General features: G+C 42.6%; 1 protein-coding gene across 1 annotated transcript; it reads left to right on the top strand.

Annotated features, from left to right (window-relative positions):
• On the top strand, nucleotides 1-24,860 carry LOC110503041 (lutropin-choriogonadotropic hormone receptor-like). Its single transcript, XM_036960878.2, has 14 exons — nucleotides 1-357; nucleotides 641-712; nucleotides 8,028-8,102; nucleotides 9,311-9,385; nucleotides 9,613-9,693; nucleotides 10,032-10,109; nucleotides 10,503-10,571; nucleotides 11,126-11,200; nucleotides 15,415-15,603; nucleotides 15,693-15,755; nucleotides 15,910-16,134; nucleotides 17,107-17,218; nucleotides 22,623-22,880; nucleotides 23,198-24,860. The coding sequence occupies exons 1-14, from the start codon at nucleotides 140-142 to the stop codon at nucleotides 23,762-23,764; spliced, it is 2,157 nt and encodes a 718-aa protein (XP_036816773.2). The 5' UTR covers nucleotides 1-139; the 3' UTR covers nucleotides 23,765-24,860.
• Nucleotides 24,861-26,033: the final 1,173 nt, after the last annotated feature.

The following is a 26,033-nucleotide window of genomic DNA, read 5'->3' as shown; positions in this document are numbered from 1 at the left end:
TGGAAACGATACCAGTCCTCTCTTTTCTCCTCTTTGTCAAGTAGTGCCTGAAGACGGTTTTATTGGTTTTCTCTGGAGAAAGTCACAGTTGGGGGAAGGGGGGAGCGGTTGACAAAGCGCCCAGGTAGCATAGACTTCCATGATGGCACCAGCCCCGCGGACGGTGTGGGTTCTTCTCGCGCTGTCCGGTGTCCTGAATGTGCGCTCCTGCTGGACTTTTACTTGTCCTTCCATTTGCGAATGTTCAATGAAGAGCGATACATGTACCACAAACGGGAGAGAAACGGGAGAGAAACTCAGTTGCACGAGGGAAACGCAACTAAGGTCCCGAGTCGCTCCTTCGTTTATTCGAAACGTGTAAGTAGCCTACAATTCTATTCAGTTTTTGAGGAGGAATTGTGCAGATATTTTGAAATTATAGCGTCAATATGTATACAGTGCTTGTTAAAATGTTAAAACGTTTGTCGAGCTGATTATTTATTATTTGTTTTTTGAATTTAACCTTTCAATTCAACCAGTCGATTAAGAAACAAATTCATATTTACAATGAGGGCATCAGTACAGTACCTACTGGTGTGCTTTGCCTTCATCATAATACCTTACGTTTTAAACAAGTGTTTTCTTTGTGTATTATTTCTAGAAGACTAATTCATCTGCCATTGACAGAAGTTTCAAGCAATGCCTTCAGGGGACTGATCAACGTGTCCAGAATGTGAGTTTCAATCAATCAATTACATGTATTTATTAAGCCATTTTCACCCATGACATACAGTTGAAGTCCGAAGTTTACGTACACAGCCAAATACATTTAAACTCAGTTTTTCACAATTCCTGACATTTTCAAGTAAAAATTCCCTGTCTTATGTCAGTTAGGATCCCCACTTTATTTTAAGAATGTGAAATGTCAGAATAACCATAGAGAGAATTATTTATTTCAGCTTTTATTTCTTTCATCACATTCCCAGTGGGTCAGAAGTTTACATACACTCAATTAGTATTTGGTAGCATTGCCTTTAAATTCTTTAACTTGGGCCAAACGTTTCGGGTAGCCCGAAGCCCATTTTGGCCCATTCCTCCTGACAGAGCTGGTGTAACTGAGTCAGGTTTGTAGGCCTCCTTGCTCACACACGCTTTTTCATTTCTGCCCACAAATGTTCTATAGGATTGAGGCCAGGGCTTTGTGATGGCCACATCAATACCTTGACTTTGTTGTCCTTAAGCCATTTTGCCACAACTTTGGAAGTATGCTTGGGGGTCATTGTCCATTTGGAAGACCCATTTGCAACCAAGCTTTACCTTTCTGACTGATGTCTTGAGATGTTGCTTCAAAATATTTCCCTCCTCATGATGCCATCTATTTTGTGAAGTGCACCAGTCCTTCCTGCAGCAAAACACCCCCACAACATGATGCTGCCACCCCCGTGCTTCACGGTTGGGATAGTGTTCTTCGGCTTGCAAGCCTCCCCCTTTTCCTCCAAACATAATGATGGTCATTCTGGCCAAATAGTTCTATTTTTGTTCCATCAGACCAGAGGACATTTCTTCAAAAAGTACGATATTTGTTGCAAACTGTAATCTGGCTTTTTTAAGGCGGTTTTGGGGCTGTGGCTTCTTGCTGAGCGGCCTTTCAGGTTATGTCGATGTAGGACTAATTTTACTGTGGATCTAGATACTTTTGTACCTGTTTCCTCCAGCATCTTCACAAGGTCGTTTGCTGTTGTTCTGGGATTGATTTGCACTTTTCGCACCAAAGTACGTTCATGTCTAGGAGACAGAACGCGTCTCCTTCCTGAGCGGTATGACGGCTGCCTGGTCCCATGGTGATAATACTTGCGTACTATTGTTTGTACAGATGAACGTGGTACCTTCAGGCGTTTGGAAATTGCTCCCAAGGATGAATCAGACTTGTGGAGTTCTACAATTTATTTTTCTGAGGTCTTGGCTGATTTCTGATCTTTTGATTTTCCCATTACGTCAAGCAAAGAGGCACTGAGTTTGAAGGTAGGCCTTGAAATACATCCACAGGTACACCTCCAATTGACTCAAATGATGTCAATTAGCCTATCAGAAGCGTCTAAAGCCGTGACTGTGGAGTGGACATTTGTGGAGTAGTTGAAGGACGAGTTTTAATGACTCCAACCTAGGTGTATTTAAACTTCAGACTTCAACTGTATATCGTCAGAGTGCCATTATTAGCCCTAGTGACGTTACTTGTTTTCTGTTTAACTCTGGGGTTGCCTTTTCACTGTAATAGGTCTGTTTAAACTCGACTTGTGCACATTTATATACTTATTTTATTTGTGTTGCGGAACACATACTGCTGGTAGCTGTTGTGAAAAGTGTGATATTGTATGAAAAATGACTCTAAATGCATGTTAAGAAGAGGAAAGGAGATGTCCACTTTGAATGGGTAGCTTTGGAAGAGTTAGCAACACACGTCCTTTTAGAGAAAGTAGTTTGGCGTTCTTTCATTTGTGATGTATTATTACTTTTCACCCGCTATTTAGGAGATAAAAAGCATGTCAATTCATATCAACAAATTGTTGGTTACTATATGGGAAATAATGCTAAGCATGGTTGGTGAACCAACTCGGTGGCCTTGTGGTAAGAGTGTTAACTGGAAGGTTGCTAGTTCAATCCCCTGTAAGAGTGTTAACTGGAAGGTTGCTAGTTCAATCCCCTGTAAGAGTGTTAACTGGAAGGTTGCTAGTTCAATCCCCTGCTGCGTCATACCAAAGATTGTAAAAACGGGACCCAAAGCGTCTCCTTTATTTAACCAGGCAAGTCAGTTACGAATAAATTATTATTTTCAATGACAGCCGGGGAACAGTGGGTTAACTGGTCTAGGAACAGTGGGTTAACTGCCTTGTTCAGGGGCAGAACGACAGATTTGTACCTTGTCAGCTCGGGGGTTTGAACTTGCAACCTTCCGGTTACTAGTCCAACCACTAGGCTACCCTGTCGCCCCATTAAGGAGATAGATTGGGGTTAAAGCTCTGTGATAGACTAACATCCTGTCCAGGGGGTTTACTTGTACATCAAGCTGCCTCATGCTACAGAAACCCATTCTAGTTTTTCACAAGCCAACCCCTTTGGAAGATAATCATGAAAAGTGAATAAGAATCTTGTACTGCATAATATGATTATTTGTATCTCATTAATATCTGGTAAGATGTTGTGTGTTTTGCCTTATATGTCAGTAGTGTATTTGTATAGGTGTTAACTTAAACACACAAAGTTAATATGCATAGAGGGTCTTGGTCTGAATATGAGGCATTGTGTGGATAGAAATAGAATCGCACAGCCATTTACCATTGAAGTTTTCACTATGAATTTCATTAATCACTTTTGTTTTTGAATCTCATAGACACACAATAAAGTCTCATAATGTGACTGATTGGGTATCAAAACCTGGTTTCTTGTGTGATACAAGACTGTTAGCACACTGAACTAAAGCTGCGAATGTGAATTTACTATTAACATTTTAATCATTTAGTAGACACTCTTATCCAGAACAACTTACAGTTAGTGCATTCATCTTAAAGGTTGAGTAAGTTAAAGTTTTTCGACAAATGCACCCAAATTTCTATTCTATTTTATTCGTTTATATGTAGTGAATGCCATAATGTCGTTATTTTGTTAGATGCTTCTCCCAATTAGCTAAAATCATATTTTTTCAAAGACGTTTTAGCTGTCACGCTAGCTGTTCGGTCCAAACAGATTCACAAATGATGGGAATTTGTCGTGCTATGAACACATTGTCTCCCCCCGGTACTTGCCTGGGGAGGCCTGCTCCCTCTGTGACTAAAGCCAGTCTGAGAAATGTGCTAACAAAAGTTTTTGCTGTGAAACTAAATAAATGCTGCATTCTGACCAACAAAACTTATTTGCTAGATTCATGACAGTGTTGTTAGACAAAGCAAGGAAAGTGAACTTCAAATGTGATATAGTTTTATTGGAATTTGCAGCTGTTGTTGGTAATTAATGAATCTGCTAGACTGTGATTTGACTTACGTTATCTTTAAGGTAGCTAGATAAGAGAGACAACAACATTCCACAGTCATAACAAGAACATGTCTTCCTCACTGTCTTCCTCACTGCCCTTTCCCACCTGGACAAAAGGAACACCTACAGTATGTGAGAATGCTATTCATTGACTACGGCTCAGTGTTCAACACCATAGTGGAAGCTGGCCACTAGGGTTAACAGTGAGCGCTGTTTCCTTCAAGTAGATTTCGGTTTTGACGTTGTGGACGGGAATGGCGGATGGGCGTAAGTTTGAATCAAGTGATAGAAAGTCGTTTTTAAAATATTTGTTTTAAGCCTATCCCAAACCTTAACCCTTATCTTAACCATTTGGAGTTAATGCCTTAATTGAAGAATTTGGAGTTAATGCCTTATTTAAACCTGACCTTAAAAATGTGTAGTTAATGCCTAAACCTAACCTTAAACACTTAAATTTTTGACGTTTGGAATTACTTAGACATTGACATTTGAGAAAAATGTATGAATGTCTAATTCTGATGTGAGACTGTGAGAGCTGGTAGGACAACAACCTCTCCATCAACGTCAGCAAGACAAAGGAGTTGATCATGAACTACAGGAAACGGAGGGCACACCCCTATTCATATCAACGGGGCTGAGTCGAGAGCGGGTCGAGAGCTTTAAGTTCCTCAGTTTCCACATCACTAATGATCTATCATGGTCCAAACTCACCAACACATTTGTGAAGAGGGCACTACAACGCCACTTCCCCCTCACAACCACTCCCTTCCTTATTATCCTACTGCGTTAGAAGTCACAACCTCTCCGTTCCTTATCATCCCTAGCATATTAGACATCACAACCACTCCCTTCCTTGTCATCCCTAGCATATTAGAAGTCACAACCACTCCCTTCCTTATCATCCCTAGCATATTAGACATCACAACCCACTCCCTTCCTTGTCATCCCTAGCATATTAGACATCACAACCCACCCCCTTCCTTGTCATCCCTACCATATTAGAAGACACAACAACTCCCTTCCTTGTTATCCTACTGCGTTAGAAGTCACAACCCACTCCCTTCCTTATTATCCTACTGCGTTAGAAGTCACAACCACTCCCTTCCTTATTATCCTACTGCGTTAGAAGTCACAACCACTCCCTTCCTTGTCATCCCTACCATATTAGAAGTCACAACCCACTCCCTTCCTTATTATCCTGCGTTAGAAGTCACAACCACTCCCTTCCTTATTATCCTACTGCGTTAGAAGTCACAACCACTCCCTTCCTTATAATCCTACTACGTTAGAAGTCACAACCACTCCCTTCCTTATTATCCTACTGCGTTAGAAGTCACAACCACTCCCTTCCTTATTATCCTACTGCGTTAGAAGTCACAACCCACTCCCTTCCTTATCATCCCTAGCATATTAGACATCACAACCACTCCCTTCCTTGTCATCCCTACCATATTAGACATCACAACCACTCCCTTCCTTGTTATCCTACTGCGTTAGAAGTCACAACCACTCCCTTCCTTATCATCCTACTGCGTTAGAAGTCACAACCACTCCCTTCCTTATTATCCTACTGCGTTAGAAGTCACAACCACTCCCTTCCTTGTCATCCCTACCATATTAGAAGTCACAACCCACTCCCTTCCTTATTATCCTACTGCGTTAGAAGTCACAACCACTCCCTTCATTATTATCCTACTGCGTTAGAAGACACAACCACTCCCTTCCTTGTCATCCCTACCATATTAGAAGTCACAACCCACTCCCTTCCTTATTATCCTACTGCGTTAGAAGTCACAACCACTCCCTTCCTTATTATCCTACTGCGTTAGAAGTCACAACCCACTCCCTTCCTTGTCATCCCTAGCATATTAGACGTCAAAACCACTCCCTTCCTTATCATCCCTAGCATATTAGACATCACAACCACTCCCTTCCTTGTCATCCCTACCATATTAGAAGTCACAACCACTCCCTTCCTTATTATCCTACTGCGTTAGAAGTCACAACCACTCCCTTCCTTATCATCCCTAGCATATTAGACATCACACCCCACTCCCTTCCTTGTCATCCCTAGCATATTAGACATCACAACCCACTCCCTTCCTTGTCATCCCTACCATATTAGACATCACAACCACCCCCTTCCTTGTCATCCCTAGCATATTAGAAGTCACAACCCACTCCCTTCCTTATCATCCCTAGCATATTAGAAGTCACAACCCACCCCCTTCCTTGTCATCCCTACCATATTAGAAGACACAACCACTCCCTTCCTTATTATCCTACTGCGTTAGTAGTCACAACCCACTCCCTTCCTTATTATCCTACTGCGTTAGAAGTCACAACCACTCCCTTCCTTGTCATCCTACTACGTTAGAGGTCACAACCACTCCCTTCCTTATTATCCTACTGCGTTAGAAGTCACAACCACTCCCTTCCTTATTATCCTACTGCGTTAGAAGTCACAACCCACTCCCTTCCTTGTCATCCCTAGCATATTAGACGTCACAACCACTCCCTTCCTTATCATCCCTAGCATATTAGACATCACAACCACTCCCTTCCTTGTCATCCCTACCATATTAGAAGTCACAACCACTCCCTTCCTTGTTATCCTACTGCGTTAGAAGTCACAACCACTCCCTTCCTTATCATCCTACTGCGTTAGAAGTCACAACCACTCCCTTCCTTATTATCCTACTGCGTTAGAAGTCACAACCACTCCCTTGTCATCCTACTGCGTTAGAAGTCACAACCACTCCCTTCCTTGTTATCCTACTGCGTTAGAAGTCGCAACCACTCCCTTCCTTATTATCCTACTGCGTTAGAAGTCACAACCACTCCCTTGTCATCCTACTGCGTTAGAAGTCACAACCACTCCCTTCCTTGTTATCCTACTGCGTTAGAAGTCGCAACCACTCCCTTCCTTATTATCCTACTGCGTTAGAAGTCACAACCACCCCCTTCCTTATCATCCCTGGCATATTAGAAGTCACAACCACTCCCTTCCTTATCATCCCTAGCATATTAGACATCACAACCACTCCCTTCCTTATCATCCCTAGCAAATTAGAAGTCACAACCACTCCCTTCCTTATTTTCCTACCACGTTAGAAGTCACTAGAAAGTGTAGTCTCTATAAATTATAGAAATAATGACTCCAATGTCAACCCATTGATGTTAGGCTATTGCATGTTTTGTTGCATCCAATGGCAGTGTCCGCGATCAGGTAACGTAGCGAACCGCTTGTGGATTTGACAGCTCTAACACAGTTCCACCTCGGACACCTCCAAAATAACTGCTATGTCAATCTGATTGAATCTAGTCCTAGGTCACACTGGCCAGTTTGCTATTGCGGAGTTCAGATGGTCTTGTCATGAATGACTCACATTGGCTTGACTCACTCACTTTCCTCCAAGGATGATGATGCTCTGAAATGGCTTTTTAATCGTTCTCCAAAAGTAATGCTAATTAAGAAGGTATACAACAAGTTAAGAGGGAAGGTACATACACACACAACACACACAGGGCTGAGTGAAAATATAAGCATAGTGGGTCGCTAGGTTTAATTATTCTCTGGTTTAAAATGGAATCTAAATGGCTATCTAAATGGAAAGTGTTGGTTAATTACAGATCAGTCGGCGGTACGGTGGCTTGGAAAGGTCAAACGTATGGAGGTTTATAAAAAGGTATAATTAACACTAGAAGAAGGGGGTTGAGGGGGTGTGGGAGGTTGGTTTGGGATGGGGGATGGGTTGGAGGGTAGCAAGGGCATCATCAGGAAGACAGGAAACAGTCAAGGGCATGTCACTAGAGCCTTCCTCACTGCATTTCTTTGTTTTTTAAAGAAGTGTCATAACGCTTCTCTTCCTCTCTGAGCCTAGTCACCTTGACCTCATCACAATACGTATTATTTCACTCTTCCATTTGCAGTCTACGCTCTGCATAATCTCTATTCGATGATTAACGGATATTCCTTTAGAATGGGAATGTACATTATGCTGTGTATTTTTCTGCCACAGTGAGATCTCTCAGAGTGACTGCATCAGGAACATAAGAAACCATGCATTCCTCTCTCTCCACAGCTTGGCTGAGATGTAAGTGTCTCACGCACGCACGCACGCACGCACGCACGCACGCACACACGCACGCACACACGCACACACACACACACACACACAAACACACACACACACACACACACACACACACACACACACACACACACACACACACACACACACACACACACACACACACACACACACCAATTACAGAACTTTCATCTCAAAATTGTCAAGGTTTCAGTTGGTGAGATAACGTTTTGTTCCATTGGAGGCCATGGATTAGACTGTGTTGTCTCCTACCCTGATAAGTTTTGATGTTACTGTAATACACTGGTTAATGTGAAGATTTGTGATTCATTGAACCTTGAATGAGCCATTATCTAAACCATTAGTCTGCCTTGTATGTGCCATTATCTAAAGCCATTAGTCCGCATTGAATGAGCCATTATCTAAAATCAATAGTCTACCTTGAATGAGACATTATCTAAATCCATTAGTCTGCCTTGAATGAGCCATTATCTAAACCCATTAGTCTGCCTTGAATGAGACATTATCTAAATCCATTAGTCTGACTTGAATGATCCATTATCTAAATTCATTAGTCTGCCTTGAATGAGACATTATCTAAATCTAATAGTCTACCTTGAATGAGACATTATCTAAATCCATTAGTCTGCCTTGTATGAGCCATTATCTAAATCCAATAGTCTACCTTGAATGAGACATTATCTAAATCCATTAGTCTGCCTTGTATGAGCCATTATCTAAATCTAATAGTCTACCTTGAATGAGACATTATCTAAATCCATTAGTCTGCCTTGTATGAGCCATTATCTAAATCCAATAGTCTACCTTGAATGAGACATTATCTAAATCCATTAGTCTGCCTTGTATGAGCCATTATCTAAATCTAATAGTCTACCTTGAATTAGCCATTATCTAAATCCATTAGTCTGCCTTGAATGAGCCATTATCTAAATCCATTAGTCTGCCTTGAATGAGCCGTTATCTAAATCCATTAGTCTGCCTTGAACACAACAATGCATGCAGAATATAATTTACTTAATTTATCCTCTTCATTCCTAGATATAACATTACTGTAACAAAAACATTTAAAAGTATGAGTCACAAGTACACTCATGAGTAAAAATATATGTTACTTGATTGGGCTATTAGAAATCAATGTTAACTTTTTTTAAATAAATGTTAATATTGTTCTGTTTTCTGTTATTCCTTAGACAGATACAGAACATCAGAAATCTGATCAGTATAGAGAAGGGGGCCTTCACTGATCTGCCCAGGCTGAGATACCTGTAAGCCTTTATTACAAGTACAGTATATTGTTAGTTACCATACAACTGTAATTCCAGGTACAATACCTGTTTGTCAATGTTCAATTTATATATATATATATATATATATATATATATATATATATATATATATATATATATATATATATATATATATATATATATATATATATATATATATATATATATATTTACCTCTGTTTCTTTCTTCATCTCCTCTCTCCCAGGAGTATCTGTAACACAGGAATAATACATTTTCCTGACTTCTCCACCATGTCCTCTTTGGTGATACTGGATAACTTCTTCCTGTACGTATCCAGAACTTGACCCACTTGAAACTGGATTACAAGTTGATGTTGGTCTACCTTATATTTTAAAATCATATGTTATGATAATATAGCTTCACCCATTTTAAGATAATATACACTCAACCCCAGTGTTGCCCTGCAATTTCAATTCCAATTTTTCTCACTGAAAAGGAACTGACCCTGGTCTGTGACATGACATGTTCAGTGGCCAGGCACTGATATTTAGTTTCTCTTCTCTACTCTTTGCTTCTTTCTGCTCATCTCTTCACTCACCTCTCCTCTCCTCTTCTCCTCTCCCCTCTTCTCTCTTATCCTCTCCTCCTCGTTTCTGTGTTCAGTGAGCTGGGAGATAACATGCATCTCGACAGCATACCTGCCAATGCCTTTCAAGGTATCACAGAGGAGAGTGTCTACATGTGAGTATCAGTACAATACTATGACTTATTTTCAGCCATACTCCAAACAGCCATACTCCAAACAGCCATACTCCAAACAGCCATACTTTCTTGAGCAAATGACTCATTTTGTGGGCTTTAATTTTCTCAGCACGTGTTTAGATCATTGATTAGAGAATTCTCTCATCTAGGCGTTTCATGTAACCTAAGAATCGTTTCACTGCTGATTTCATTTAACCTCATCTAATTGGTTGCAGTAACCATTATAATTGTCATTGCGTCCAGGTTTAGGACAGCACTTGTAAATTATGTTTTTCAATCCTTTTCTGTTCTATGTCTGTAAGCAATTGTAATCGGCGAAGCTGACATTGACAACCAATTCAAATGAAATGCTTAGAAATGTTTTTCTTTCAGGAAAATTATAAAAAATGGATTCAAGGAAATCAGGTCACACGCTTTCAACGGAACAAATCTGGATAAACTGTATGTATTCCCCTCAAACAATCAACATTTCTCTCCGCTGCTGCTGAGTTTCAGTTGTTACAACAAAGTGCCGGAAACACACACACATCCTCTCTCTCAGCAGGAGCTGCTGTTGTGAGTTTTTCTAAGCCTGTTTTGCTGTTGTTTCAGAGTTGTGTCGAAGGCTTGGGTTAATCAAAGAAACTCAATGTACCAGTAAATAAATGTCTTGTGAGACAAAACATTGATTGGGTGCCCCGTTGTTTATTTTACCCCCTTGCCACGCTGAGGCGTCAGCGGCGTCTTGGTCTCGCCAGAATCGCTTTCAAGGAGTCTAAACAAACAAAGCTTAGTAAGTTAGTTAGTTAGTTGAGATGAGGATCAGTTGGTCATCCATAGAAAAGTATAGGTTTTAGAGAAGAAAAAACAAAAAAAGGGACAAATATCAGAATCCAAAAGCAAAACGCCCATATTTCACTCATTTATTGCAAGGATATAACTGTCATGGCTTGTGCTCATCTGTGATGAAGACAAACATGACTTCATCCCATGTTTTTGACTGTTTTCTTGTGTAGGATTCTGAAAGGAAACAGGTATCTGAGGAACATCCATGAAGATGCCTTTGAGGGGGCCTCAGGGCCAATTATGCTGTAAGTGAATACTTCCTTTGACAACCATAATGTAAAATTCACCTTCAGTATAATAGTCCATTCCTGTAATATAAACGTCCTTCTACCCACACTGACCTCCACAGAGCCCCAATATTTCCTGTTTCACACCCTTCCTGCCACACTGACCTCCACAGAGCCCCAGTATTTCCTGTTTCACATCTTTCCTGCCACACTGACCTCCACAGAGCCCCAGTATATCCTGTTTCACACCCTTCCTGCCACACTGACCTCCACAGAGCCCCAGTATTTCCTGTTTCACATCTTTCCTGCCACACTGACCTCCACAGAGCCCCAGTATTTCCTGTTTCACATCCTTCCTGCCACACTGACCTCCACAGAGCCCCAGTATTTCCTGTTTCACATCTTTCCTGCCACACTGACCTCCACAGAGCCCCAGTATTTCCTGTTTCACATCTTTCCTGCCACACTGACCTCCACAGAGCCCCAGTATATCCTGTTTCACACCCTTCCTGCCACACTGACCTCCACAGAGCCCCAGTATATCCTGTTTCACACCCTTCCTGCCACACTGACCTCCACAGAGCCCCAGTATATCCTGTTTCACACCCTTCCTGCCACACTGACCTCCACAGAGCCCCAGTATATCCTGTTTCACACCCTTCCTGCCACACTGACCTCCACAGAGCCCCAGTATTTCTTGTTTCACATCTTTCCTGCCACACTGACCTCCACAGAGCCCCAGTATTTCCTGTTTCACATCTTTCCTGCCACACTGACCTCCACAGAGCCCCAGTATATCCTGTTTCACACCCTTCCTGCCACACTGACCTCCACAGAGCCCCAGTATTTCCTGTTTCACATCTTTCCTGCCACACTGACCTCCACAGAGCCCCAGTATTTCCTGTTTCACATCTTTCCTGCCACACTGACCTCCACAGAGCCCCAGTATTTCCTGTTTCACATCTTTCCTGCCACACTGACCTCCACAGAGCCCCAGTATATCCTGTTTCACACCCTTCCTGCCACACTGACCTCCACAGAGCCCCAGTATTTCCTGTTTCACACCCTTCCTGCCACACTGACCTCCACAGAGCCCCAGTATTTCCTGTTTCACTACCTATAACGAACAATGTCAAACATACACATTAGTTATACATTTAACAAATATTACATAGACAACATCTGACTACTGATCCATTTTTATCATAGAGAACTTGTGGTTTATGGTGCATTGGAGGGATTTCTTAGGCATAATGATTATTCATCCATGTTCAACAATACAAGGTTTATGCTGTAGTCTACGATTTGTCGGCCAGGTCTATCTCAGTATTTATGAGATTGTAATGGTATGCATGTTGTCTAGTCTAGTAGTGTTGTTTTTTTGCATCCTGCTTTACTTTGTTAATATCTTTAAAAAAAATAATGTTAATAACTTCTTATGGCTGCAGGGGCAGTATTGAGTAGCTTGGATGAAAGGTGCCCAGAGTAAACGGCCTGCTCCTCAGTCCCAGTTGCTAATATATGCATAATATTATTAGTATTGGATAGAAAACACTCTGAAGTTTCTAAAACTGTTTGAATGATGTCTGTGAGTATAACCGAACTCATATGGCAGGCGAAAACCTGAGAAAAAATCCAAACAGGAAGTGAGAAATCTGAGGTTGATCGATTTTCAACCCAGCCCCTATTGAATTCACAGTGGGGTATGGATGAAGTTGCACTTCCTAGGGCTTCCACTAGATGTCAACCGTCTTTAGAAACTTGAATGAGGCAGCTACTGTGTTGTGAGGCTGAATGAGCCAGGTGTCTGGCAGAGAGCCATGGGCTGGTCACGCGCAATTCACATGATAGCGACCTGCGTTCCATGGCTTTCCTACAGACAAAGGAATTCTCCGGTTGGAACTTTATTGAAGATATATGATAACACCCTAAAGATTGATTCTACACTTAGTTTGACAAGTTTCTTCGACCTGTAATATAACTTTTGAATTTTTCGGCCGATGTTCGAATGGACCTGCACGAGCGTTTGGATTTGTGTACTAAACGCCCTAACAAAAGTAGCTACTTGGACATAAATATTGGACATTATCGAACAAATCTGGCACAGCGGTTGCATTAAGGAGAGGTATAAGGAGAGGTATATCTCGGTTCATCTACATTTATGATGAGTATTTCTGTTGAATTGATGTGGCTATGCAAAATCACTGGATGTTTTTGGAACTAGTGAACGTAACGCGCCAATGTAAACTCATATTTTTTTATATAAATATGAACTTTATCAAACAAAACATACATGTATTGTGTAACATGAAGTCCTATGAGTGTCATCTGATGAAGATCATCAAAGGTTAGTGATTAATTTTATCTCTATTTGTGCTTTTTGTGACTCCTCTCTTTGGCTGGAAAAATGGCTGTGTTTTTCTGTGAGTTGGTGGTCACCTAACATAATCGTTTGTGGTGCTTTCGCTGTAAAGCATATTTGAAATCGGACACTGTGGTGGGATTAACAACAAGATTACCTTTAAAATGGTATAAAATACATGTATGTTTGAGGAATTTGAATTATGAGATTTCTGTTGTTTTGAATTTGGCGCCCTGCACTTTCACTGGCTGTTGTCTTATCATCCCGTTAATGGGATTGCAGCCCTAATTAAAGTATGTTAGGGTGAAAGGTTAGGGTTAGCTCTGGGGTGGTAAGTAGCCCAGTGACTAAGGAGTTAGACTTGTTTGCCTGTTGGATTCCCGGGCCGGACCATGGGGGAAAAAAAGGGGGATATTGCTCTGGCAACTGGAGTGCTGCTGGGTTCACATCCTAACAACAATCCCCTACTGTTGGGACCTTGATCTAGCCCCCACAACATGCTCTCCATCCATTGCAGATTTTTTTATGTTTTCATTTTGCTACACATACATACATTTTACCTATACATTTTGCCTATACATTTTACCTATACATTTTACCTACACATTTACCTATACATTTTACATACACATTTTGCATGATACTTTTATATATAACATTACCAAACAAACTCTTTAATCCCACCTATCACCATAGACCTCCCTTGTTTGGTTTCCATGTGCCATATATTTTTCAATTGTGCTGTGATGTTTTACAAAAATGTTGAACCTTTCTAAACGCATAGTATCCACAGATTGTGAGCTAAAGATGAAAACCTTTCCTATGAGTATTATTATATTATTTATTGACTGACTATGGCTTCCCAAATCGCCCAACACTGCTAATTGTATGGTTAATTTTAAGTGCATGTTGTGATTTTTTAACCATTCCTGAACCTGTGACTAGAAACAAGCTACATAGGGGCAATACCAGAATACATTATCTGTTGATTCTGTCTCTTCACAGCAAAATCTACAGAGCTGAGATTGTTGTATGCCCCATATATATATAGCATTCTATTGGTGGCAAGAATATTATATCATATTTTAAATTGAAAAACTCTGTTGAGTCAAGTGTAGTTTTTTGTACCAGTTCATAATGCCATGGAATTGGTACATTGAAAATCTCCTCCCATTTATTTTGCGACCTGTATGGCGCAGCTGTCAACATGTTTATCCTCAGATGGTATATTTTTCTATTTGAGCCAGTTCCTTTCAGCCAATTTGTATCAAGTTCCCTACCTTCTCCCTTTTCCACTTGCCTCCTCCATTTTTGTGGTAGTGCTGCAATCAGTTGGTTGTAAATTTGGATTGAGCAGATAGTCCCATGTATTTTCAATAACTGCATATGTGACATAACTCCTCCATTTCTATTTGTAATATCATGAATAAATATAAATACATTTTGAAAAAAAAATCCATATCGAATGTTTTTATATTAATCAATATATCTGAATTTAACCATAACATTTGTTGTAATATTTGTTCTATCTTTTCTGCTAGGATAAAACTAAAATTGTAACCAGCTTTGTACGGCTTGTTTAAGAAACGGCGATAATTTCATTTCCAATTAGTTGGAAATGAGAAGTTGTAATCTGTATGAAGGCAAAAAAGTTATTTTTGAACAAAGGATGAGCTTTCATTTATTTTCATCCATTGCAGCTTGACCCTACGCTCCTCTCAACTGTGTGATGGGTGCTATCGGGGGGGGGGGGGGGGGTGAAGAGAACAGAAGACAATTTTCAGTTGTTTGCTATAACTATAGACAATTAAGTTTCTATTGTTTCTATTGTAAAAAACACTCTGGTGTTTACTGTATGTTTGTTGTCCAGTGACATCTCCTCCACAGCTCTCCACACCCTCCCCCGTCGAGGCTTGGGACATTTGAAGGTCCTGATTGCCCGTTCTACCCCTTACCTGAAGACTCTACCCCCTCTGGAAAGCCTCCTAGAGCTAGAGGTGGCAGAGGTCACTTACCCCAGCCACTGCTGTGCCTTCCACACCTGGCGACGCAAACACAGGTAGGTACACATCACATATTGGTACACACACAGTTTGACAATCAAAAGTCTACTATAACCTTCCTGTTTTTCTCCTTATCCATCCAAAGGGAAAAAGTTATCCTTGCACTCTCTCCGAACCTCAGAAGGCTGTGCGATGACGATAAAATCATGTAAGACAATTATTGCACCATATATCAGGGGAAGGTTCTGTACACATGTAGCGGTCTCTATTGACAGGCTGTTTTTTAACCATTGATTGCACATGTTCTTTTCTTTTTTTGGTCTCAAATTCTCTGCTCAATGTTGTCTTCCCCTTTTCTACAGGGACCCATCAGCAGACAATGTAACAGACCTGTACGACATCAACTTCCAATACCCAGACCTGCAGCTGAGCCTGTGTCCTGGACCCTTCCAGTGCACCCCAGAGCCTGATGCCTTCAACCCCTGTGAGGACCTGCTGGGGTACTCCTTCCTCCGTGCAGTCACCTGGCTCATTACTGTGTTCGCTGTGGCTGGGAACATGACTGTGCTGATTGTACTGATCACCAGGTAAAGGGTTTTGACTAGGTGGTGTACAGCTATGACAGGAAGTGACTTAGTAGCAAGTTAGGAAAACTTACGCAGCAGGTTAGTTGAATGAACGGAGCAGGTTAGTATAATTAGGTTAAGGTTAGGAAAAGGCTTAAGGTTAGCTAAAATAATCTCCTAACCTGCTACTGTCACGTGTGAAGGATTGGGAGACAGGCACAGAAATGCGTAATAGTTTTTTTTATTTCACCCAAATTACAGCGTGCCATGTAAAGGCACAGGGACGAAGACCAATCAAACACGTTAACAAAACATGGGGTTGAGACCCAAACAAAGGAGTGAGAGTTGAGAGTACCTCGAATAAATACACAAGCGAACAATGATACCACACGGGACGAGACCCGTATTCATCTGCGCAATACAAGCGGCACGAAATCCAAAACAACAAGGCACAGGTACTCACAGGCACAACGGACATTGGAACAATAATCGACAGCCTAATGGAAACCAAAGGGCAAATTTATACAACTACAATCAGGGAAATGGGGACCAGGTGTACGTAATGACACAGTTCTGGAGGGATCCGTGATAGCTACAAAAAGCAAAAATAAATAAAAAAGCTGAAGTTGTATTCCGTCTAGTCACAACCCAGGTAGAGCGAGAGAACATTGAGACATCGAGTATAATACACAAGACTGGCTGGCATAGACCCACATAGTTTTAGAGTGTGGGGATAATGGCAGCCATCTTAGTAAGGGATCAATTTAATCTTTTTAATTCTATGGGAAAGAACATGCTCAACTCTTATCCACATTACAGTGTGTGGTTTACTAAGACATGTTGCTTAAATAAGATAAATATAATTAAAGCAATATGGTTAAATAAAGGTGAAAAAAATCATTAAAACAATATCATTAAAACAATGTTTCAATTGCTAAATATATTCAAGTGATTGCTGATCTTTTTAACATTTTTGATCATTCTCCTCACCAGTCACCAGAAGCTTAATGTCTCCCAGTTCCTGATGTGTAACCTGGCCTTCGCAGATCTCTGCATGGGGCTCTACCTCCTCCTCATTGCAGCCATGGACTACCACTCCCGCAAGGTACGGTAGTGGTAGTCCAACCACCTACCACTGGGAGTGGTAGTTCAACCACCTACCACCACTTACCACAACTCCTAAATTGCTCCAGAGGGGATGCACTCTGGCTGACCCTGTGATGCTTGCTTTCCAATGTTTATACACTGTAGAAAAATACACTGCTCAAAAAAATTAAGGGAACACTTAAACAACACAATGTAACTCCAAGTCAATCACACTTCTGTGAAATCAAACTGTCCACTTAGGAAGCAACACTGATTGACAATAAATTGCACATTTCCATAACAGGTGGAAATTATAGGCAATTAGCAAGACACCCCCAATAAAGGAGTGGTTCTGCAGGTGGGGACCATAGACCACTTCTCAGTTCCTATGCTTCCTGGCTGATGTTTTGGTCACTTTTGAATGCTGGCGGTGCTTTCACTCTAGTGGTAGCATGAGACGAAGTCGACAACCCACACAAGTGGCTCAGGTAGTGCAGCTCATCCAGGATGGTACATCAATGAGAGATGTGGCAAGAAGGTTTGCTGTGTCTGTCAGCGTAGTGTCCAGAACATGGAGGTGCTACCAGGAGACAGGATAGTACATCAGGAGACGTGGAGGAGGCTGTAGGAGGGCAACAACCCAGCAGCAGGACCGCTACCTCCGCCTTTGTGCAAGGAGGAGCAGGAGGAGCACTGCCAGAGCCCTGCAAAATGACCTACAGCAGGCCACAAATGTGCACGTGTCTGCTCAAACGGTCAGAAACAGACTCCATGAGGGTGGTATGAGGGCCCGACGTCCACAGGTGGGGGTTATGCTTACAGCCCAACACTGTGCAGGACGTTTGGCATTTGCCAGAGAACACCAAGATTGGCAAATTCGCCACTGAGCACATGTGACAGACGTGACAGTCTGGAGACGCCGTGGAGAACGTTCTGCTGCCTGCAACATCCTCCAGCATGACCGGTTTGGCGGTGGGTCAGTCATGGTGTGGGGTGGCATTTCTTTGGCGGGCCGCACAGCCCTCTATGTGCTCGCCAGAGGTAGCCTGTCTGCCATTAGGTACCGAGATGAGATCCCCAGACCCCTTGTGAGACCATATGCTGGTGCGGTTGGCCCTGGGTTCCTCCTAATGCAAGACAATGCTAGACCTCATGTGGCTGGAGTGTGTCAGCAGTTCCTGCAAGAGGAAGGCATTGATGCTGTGGACTGGCCCGCCCGTTCCCCAGACCTGAATCCAATTGATCACATCTGGGACATCATGTCTCGCTCCATCCACCAACGCCACGTTGCACCACAGACTGTCCAGGAGTTGGCAGATGCTTTAGTCCAGGTCTGGGAGGAGATCCCTCAAGAGACCATCCGCCACCTCATCAGGAGTATGCCCAGGCGTTGTAGGGAGGTCATACAGGCACGTGGAGGCCACACACACTACTGAGCCTCATTTTGACTTGTTTTAAGGACATTACATCAAAGTTGGATCAGCCTGTAGTGTGGTTTTCCACTTTAATTTTGAGTGTGACTCCAAATCCAGACCTCCATGGGTTGATACATTTGATTTCCATTGATCATTTTTGTGTGATTTTGTTGTCAGCACATTCAACTATGTAAAGAAAAAAGTATTTAATAAGAATATTTCATTCATTCAGATCTAGGATGTGTTATTTTAGTGTTCCCTTTATTTTTTTGAGCAGTGTATATATACACAAAATGTAAAGTGTGTTTCATGAGACCAGCCACCCAGACAGCTGATGAAACTGTGGGTTAGCATAACCAAAGAATTTCTGCACAAACTCTCAGAAACCGTCTTAGGGAAGCTCATCTGTGTGTTCATCGTCCTCACCAGGGTCTTGACCTGACTGCAGTTCGGCGTCATAACCGACTTCAGTGGGAAAATGCTCACCTTTGATGGCCACTGGCACGCTAGAGAAGTGTGCTCTTCACTGATGATTCACGGTTGCAGCTGTACTGGGCAAATGGCAGAAAGCGTGTATGGTGTCGTGTGGGCAGGCGGTTTGCTGATATCAATGTTGTGAACAGAGTGCCCCATGGTGCCGTTGGGGTTATGGTATGGGCAGGCATAATCTACGGACAGCGAACACAATTTAATTGCATTTTACCAATGGCAATTTGAATGCACAGAGATACCGTGACGAGATCCAGAGGCCCATTGTCGTGCCATTCACCCGCCGCCATGTTTCAACATGATAATGCACGGCCCATGTAGCAAGGATCTGTACACAATTCCTGGAAGCTAAAAACATTTCCCAGTTCTTCCATGGCCTGCATTCTCACCACCAGACATGTCACTCATTGACAATATTTGGGATGCTCTGGATTGATGTTTATGACAGCATGTTCCAGTTCCCACCAATATCCAGCAACTTTGCACAGCCATTGAATCAAATCAAAATACAATTTTATTTGTCACATACACATGGTTAGCAGATGTTAATGCGAGTGTAGCGAAATGCTTGACCTTTTAGTTCCGACAATGCAGTAATAATCAATGAGTAATCTAACCTAACAATTCCACAACGACTACCTTATACATACAAGTGTAAAGGGATAAAGAATATGTACATAAAGATATATGAATGAATGATGGTACAGAACGGCATAGGCAAGATGCAGTAGATGGTATCGAGTACAGTATATACATATGAGATGAGTAATGTAGGGTATGTAAATATAAAAGTGGCATTGTCACGTTCTGACCTTAGTTCTTTTATTTAGGTCTTTGTTTTAGTATGGTCAGGGCGTGAGTTGGGTGGGTTGTCTATGTTCGTTTTTCTATGTTGTTTTTTGAGTTTGGCCTGGTATGGTTCTCAATCAGAGGCAGGTGTTGTTGGTTGTCTCTGATTGAGAATCATACTTAGGTAGCCTTTTTCCACCTGTGTTGTGTGGGTGTTTGTTTTCAGTCTTTGTGTGTCTACACCAGACAGAACTGTTCCGGTTGTTGTTTTGTTATTCAGTGTTCAGTTACTTTATTAAAAAGATGAACACGTACAACGCTGCGCATTGGTCCTCACCTTCTTCCACCGACAACGGCCGTTACAGGCATAGTTTAAAGTGGCTAGTGATACATGTATTACATAAAGATGGCAAGATGCAGTAGATGATAGAGTACAGTATATACATATACATATGAGATGAGTAATGTATTGTATGTAAACATTATATTAAGTGGCATTGTTTAAAGTGGCTAGTGATACATTTTTTACATCAATTCCCATTATTAAAGTGGCTGGAGTTGAGTCAGTATGTTGGCAGCAGCCACTCAATGTTAGTGGTGGCTGTTTAACAGTCTGATGGCCTTGAGATAGAAGCTGTTTTTCAGTCTCTCGGTCCCTGCTTTGATGCACCTGTACTGACCTCACCTTCTGGATGATAGCGGGGTGAACAGGCAGTGGCTCGGGTGGTTGTTGTCCTTGATGATCTTTATGGCCTTCCTGTGACATCGGGTGGTGTAGGTGTCCTGGAAGGCAGGTAGTTTGCCCCCGGTGATGCGTTGTGCACTACCCTCTGGAAAGCCTTACTGTTGTGGGCGGAGCAGTTGCCATACCAAGCGGTGATACAGCCCGACAGGATGCTCTCGATTGTGCATCTGTAGAAGTTTGTGAGTGCTATTGGTGACAAGCCAAATTTCTTCAGCCTCCTGAGGTTGAAGAGGCGCTGCTGCGCCTTCTTCACAACGCTGTCTGTGTGGGTGGACCAATTCAGTTTGTCCGTGATGTGTACGCCGGGAACTTAAAACTTACTACCCTCCCCGCTACTGTCCCATCGATGTGGATAGGGGGGTGCTCCCTCTGCTGTTTCCTGAAGTCCACAATCATCTCCTTTGTTTTGTTGACGTTGAGTGTGAGGTTACTTTCCTGACACCACACTCCGAGGGCCTCACCTTCCTCCCTGTAGGCCGTCTCGTCGTTGTTGGTAATCAAGCCTACCACTGTAGTGTCGTCCGCAACCTTGATGGCCACGCAGTCGTGGGTGAACAGGGAGTACAGGAGAGGGCTCAGAACGCACCCTTGTGGGGCCTCAGTGTTGAGGATCAGCGGGGTGGAGATGTTGTTGCCTACCCTCACCACCTGGGGGCGGCCCGTCAGGAAGTCCAGTACCCAGTTGCACAGGGCGGGGTCGAGACCCAGGGTCGTTTAGCTCAGTTACCTTAGCTTTCTTGGGAACAGGAACAATGGTGGCCCTCTTGAAGCATGTGAGAACAGCAGACTGGGATTTGGATTGATTGAATATGTCCGTAAACACACCAGCCAGCTGGTCTGCACATGCTCTGAGGACGCAGCTAGGGATGCCGTCTGGGCCTGCAGCCTTGCGAGGGTTAACACGGTTAAATGTTTTACTCACGGCGGCTGCAGTGAAGGAGAGTTCGCAGGTTTTGGTAGCGGGCCGTGTCAATGGAACTGTATTGTCCTCAAAGTGAGCAAAGAAATCATTTAGTCTGTCTGGGAGTAAGACATCCTGGTCCGCAACGGGGCTGGTTTTCTTTTTGTAATCCGTGATTGACTGTAGACCCTGCCACATACCTCTTGTGTCTGATCCGTTGAATTACAACTCTACTTTGTCTCTATACTGACGCTTAGCTTGTTTGATTGCCTTGCGGAGGGAATAGTTACACTGTTTGTATTCGGTCATGTTTCCGGTCACCTTGCCCTGGTTAAAAGCAGTGGTTCACGCTTTCAGTTTCGCGCGAATGCTGCCATCAATCCACGGTTTCTGGTTTGGGAATGTTTTAATAGTTGCTGTGGGTACGACATCGCCGATGCACTTTCTAATGAACTCGCTCACCGAATCGGCGTATTCGTCAATGTTGTTGTTGGACGCAATGCGGAACATATCCCAATCCATGTGATGGAAGCAGTCTTGAAGCGTGGAATCAGATTGATCGGACCAGCGTTGAACAGACCTGAGCGTGGGAGCTTCTTGTTTTACAGCCTGATCAACTCAATGTGAAGGAGATATGTCGCGCTGCATGAGGTAAATGGTGGTCACACCAGATACTGACTGGTTTTCTGATCCACGCCCCTACTTTTAAGGTATTTGTGACCAACAGATGCATATCTGTATTCCCAGTCACATGAACTCCATAGATTAGGGCCCAATTCATTTATTTCAATTGATTGATTTCCTTATATGACCTGTAACTCAGTAAAGTCTTTGAAATTGTTGCGTTTATATTTTAGTTCAGTGTATTTCTGTAATGACTCTTTCCGATTTGGACACTAACCTATTTTATGGTAGGAGTTCTAGTCTATAACCAATAATACAGTTGTATTTTATTGTTGGAGTTCTAGTCTATAACCAATAATACAGTTGTATTGTAGGAGTTCTAGTCTATAACCAATAATAGTTTTATTTTATTCTAGGAGTTCTAGTCTATAACCAATAATACAGTTGTACTGTATTGTAGGAGTACTATAATCACGCTACGGACTGGCAGACGGGCGGGGGCTGTGGCGTGGCGGGGTTCTTGACGGTGTTCGCCAGCGAGCTATCTGTCTACACGCTGACCATGATAACGTTAGAGCGGTGGCACACCATCACCAACGCCATGCACATCAACAAGAGGCTGCGGCTGAGGCATGTGGTGATCATGATGGCTGGAGGGTGGGGTTTCTCCCTATTGGCCGCTCTGCTTCCCATCCTGGGGGTCAGCAGCTACACTAAGGTCAGCAGAATGTTTTACGTTTAGGGCCCGTATTTACAAAGGGCCGGTTTCCCGGACACAGATGAAGCCTCGTCCTGGACTATAAAGCCCTTTCAATCTCCATTGCTCTTTAGTCCAGGACGAGGAACGGATCCTATCCTACTCGGCTGCTTTTTGAATACAGGCCCAGGTTTACAAACATTACATTTACACACAACAGCCATGGTGTTATTTAGTAGATGACAATTCAGCCTTTTTATTTTCGCTGTAAAATAACTCAATGACAATTGCTGTTGTTAAAAGGACTTTATATATAGTTATAGTTGATTTTCTTCCAGGTGTCGATCTGCCTGCCCATGGACATCGAGTCCCTAGCCTCTCAGGTGTATGTTGTAGCCCTCCTCCTCCTCAACGTCGCTGCCTTCTTCATCATCTGCTGCTGCTACGTACGTATCTACATGTCCATCCACAACCCCGACCTAGCAACCCGCCACGGCGACGCCAGGATCGCCAAGCGCATGGCCATCCTCATCTTCACCGACTTCCTCTGCATGGCACCCATCTCCTTCTTTGCCATCTCGGCGGGTCTCCACATGCCCCTCATCACCATCTCCCACTCCAAGATCCTCCTCGTCCTCTTCTACCCAATCAACTCCCTCTGTAACCCCTTCCTCTACACCATATTTACTCGAGCATTTCGGAAGGATTTGTGTCTATTGTTGAGTCGCTGTAGTTGTTGCCATGCCAGAGCGGAGTTCTACAGGGCACAGAACCTGGCAACACACACTATACCGCCTAAGGGTAGGTCTACATCCCCCAGAAAGGCTCACTCTTTCAGGTTCTATGCCTACCACATCAAGATGCAGGGATGCTTCCTCAGCAAGGGAGGTGGAGTGTGTGACTAGTCTCAGTCAGTCAGAACTAAGGGTACAGCCACATTGAGATTTTGGTTGCGTGGCCCTGCTCAGACGTTGCATCAACCAATGGCTGCGTGCCACATCATTGACAGTGTCGTCAACTGACAGATCGCTGTAACATATGTGGTTAGCTAATACGTAAAATGCCTATCCAGACATTGTAAGATCTGGCATGCGTCAGCAACGCCTGGGCAGAGAACACACCCTGAAAATTCCAGATTGAGCCAATGGTTTTTCAATGTGAGTCATCCGTTATCCAGATGAATGACAACAGATTGTCTGTCAAAAATACACAAAGCATTCAATTCAACTTTTGATGAGAAAAAACGGGCAATGATGTAAGTCATATACAACTTCATCCTTGTTTATGCATCTCGTTCAGGCCCTGTGATAGGCTAGCGTCCTGTCCAAGGGTTGTACTGTACATTAAGCTGCCTCACACTACAGAAATAAGAGAGGCTCCTGCCTCTATGAGCTTTTCTGGCTTGCAGAAGCCACGCCTCAATGTGGCCATAGCCTTAATCTCTGCTGTAACAAGGTGATTGAGCATCTGTGCCCCTCCCTTGTCGATTATGGCAGCCCCCCGCACCTCTCTGATTCAGAGGGGGTGGGTTAAATGCGGAAGACACATTTCAGTTGAATGCATTTAGTTGTACAACTGGTATCCCCCTTTCCCGTCATTGTAAATGACATCATTGTAAATAAGCATTTGTTCTTAACTGACTTGCCTTGTTAAATAAAGGTTCAATTATAAAAATAAAGACAAGCACATGGGAGTTCTCTGGGCAGGCCATATCAGGGAAGGAGCTGCTGCCGGCCTCCAAGCTGCCATGCTGGTTTGGCGTGAACGTGTTTTAGAGTATTGTTGTTGAGTGTAATAATGTAAAAAGTAAAGTGCATTGTTTGTAACTTGATGTGGCAGATTGGAGCCCAACAAGTTATAGCACAACCTTTTCATTGCTAATACTGTATTTTTCCTTGTGTACATTTTAAAGGGGAAGGCCCGTTTGTATATGTGTACATTTTAAAGGGGAAGGTCAGTTTGCATGTGTACATTTTATAGGCCAGTTTGTATTTACCTTAAGTCTGATGCATTGGTAGCTTATAGTAATGTCAACACGTGCATTTCCCTTATGTTTAATTGAAACTTGTAATAAACTATATTTTTGTAATTCTGTGTGTGAGATGCGTTTCCCTGGTGTTGTACCCAGTTGATGTCTCCATTGACTCTGCTCTATCCCAAGAATCTGTGTGTTGCACAGACAATTTAACCAGAATTGACTCAATCTCAATTTAATTGGAAATTGACTTTCTGCTATTTGCTAAACTTTCTGTTTGGCTTTCAATTAAGTAAGCTGAGCAGCTAATATTTTTGATCACATGAACCTGTATGCAAAGACAGGCTGTCCCAAATGGCAACCTATTCCGTATAGGGCCCTAGTCAATAGTGCACTATACAGGGAATACGGTGGCATTTGGGACAGATAATGTAAAGCATCCAATTCCCATAACCTTTTCCCTTTACTGACACAATAATGGGATTCAAGAATCAGCCCAACTATAATATCCAATGTCTGTTGAGTTTCAGTAGTATTCCTTGAGTTTCTCCTTACTGCAAGTTTCTTCCAATGAGTGTGTGTTCCACTAACAGTGAAATGTGAGATCCACCTCATAAGCTAATGTAGCTAGCTACGCTAACCAAACTCTACAAAAACAGAAAATTGTCCCAAACAGAGCAGCATGGACAGTCACAGCGGTGTTTCTGTGTCTTAATGTCAACATGAGCCCAGCCCTTGAGGTGTGTGTGCTGGAACATTTACTATAGAAAAGTCAGTGGCGACTAACTGGAGAACATGCTGACCAATAGGGCCTTAGCAGAATACCAACCTGTGAACACCACTCACATAACTAGAATGAAATGTGGTTAGTCATACCGTATATAAAAAATTAAATCAGCTGTCAAAGATACAGGAAGTTTCAGTAAAAAATGTTAAATGCAGACAGATTATTTGTTCGTTGGACATTGTGGGATCTTAGTCTTTAAAATAAATTATTTAAGAAATAGCAGTGGACATGCTTTTATGTGCAGATATGGATATAATAACTATCGAAGTAAACTTGGAGTCACATGATATGTTGTGTGATGATCCCACTACGATTCGGGAAAGCATGCAGTTTATTAGGCTACAGATGAAATAAGTTATGAACTTTACAGGGTGGTATAAGTGCACAGTGATCTTGATGCTCTTTTAGAATA

The sequence above is a fragment of the Oncorhynchus mykiss genome, chromosome 23 (genome assembly GCF_057628025.1).
Source record: "Oncorhynchus mykiss isolate SJ-2025 chromosome 23, ASM5762802v1, whole genome shotgun sequence".
Classification (NCBI taxonomy): Eukaryota; Metazoa; Chordata; class Actinopteri; order Salmoniformes; family Salmonidae; genus Oncorhynchus; species Oncorhynchus mykiss.
The sequence above is the reverse complement of the archived record's forward strand: the minus strand, read 5'-3'. Positions and strand labels throughout refer to the sequence as shown.

Bases quoted from the DNA above. Each gene is read 5' to 3' on its own strand.
- LOC110503041 (XM_036960878.2), top strand. From the start codon at position 140: ATGATGGCACCAGCCCCGCGGACGGTGTGGGTTCTTCTCGCGCTGTCC. The intron at 713-8,027 runs GTGAGTTTCAAT...TTTCTGCCACAG, and splicing joins CTGATCAACGTGTCCAGAAT to TGAGATCTCTCAGAGTGACT. The intron at 9,386-9,612 runs GTAAGCCTTTAT...CCTCTCTCCCAG, and splicing joins CTGCCCAGGCTGAGATACCT to GAGTATCTGTAACACAGGAA.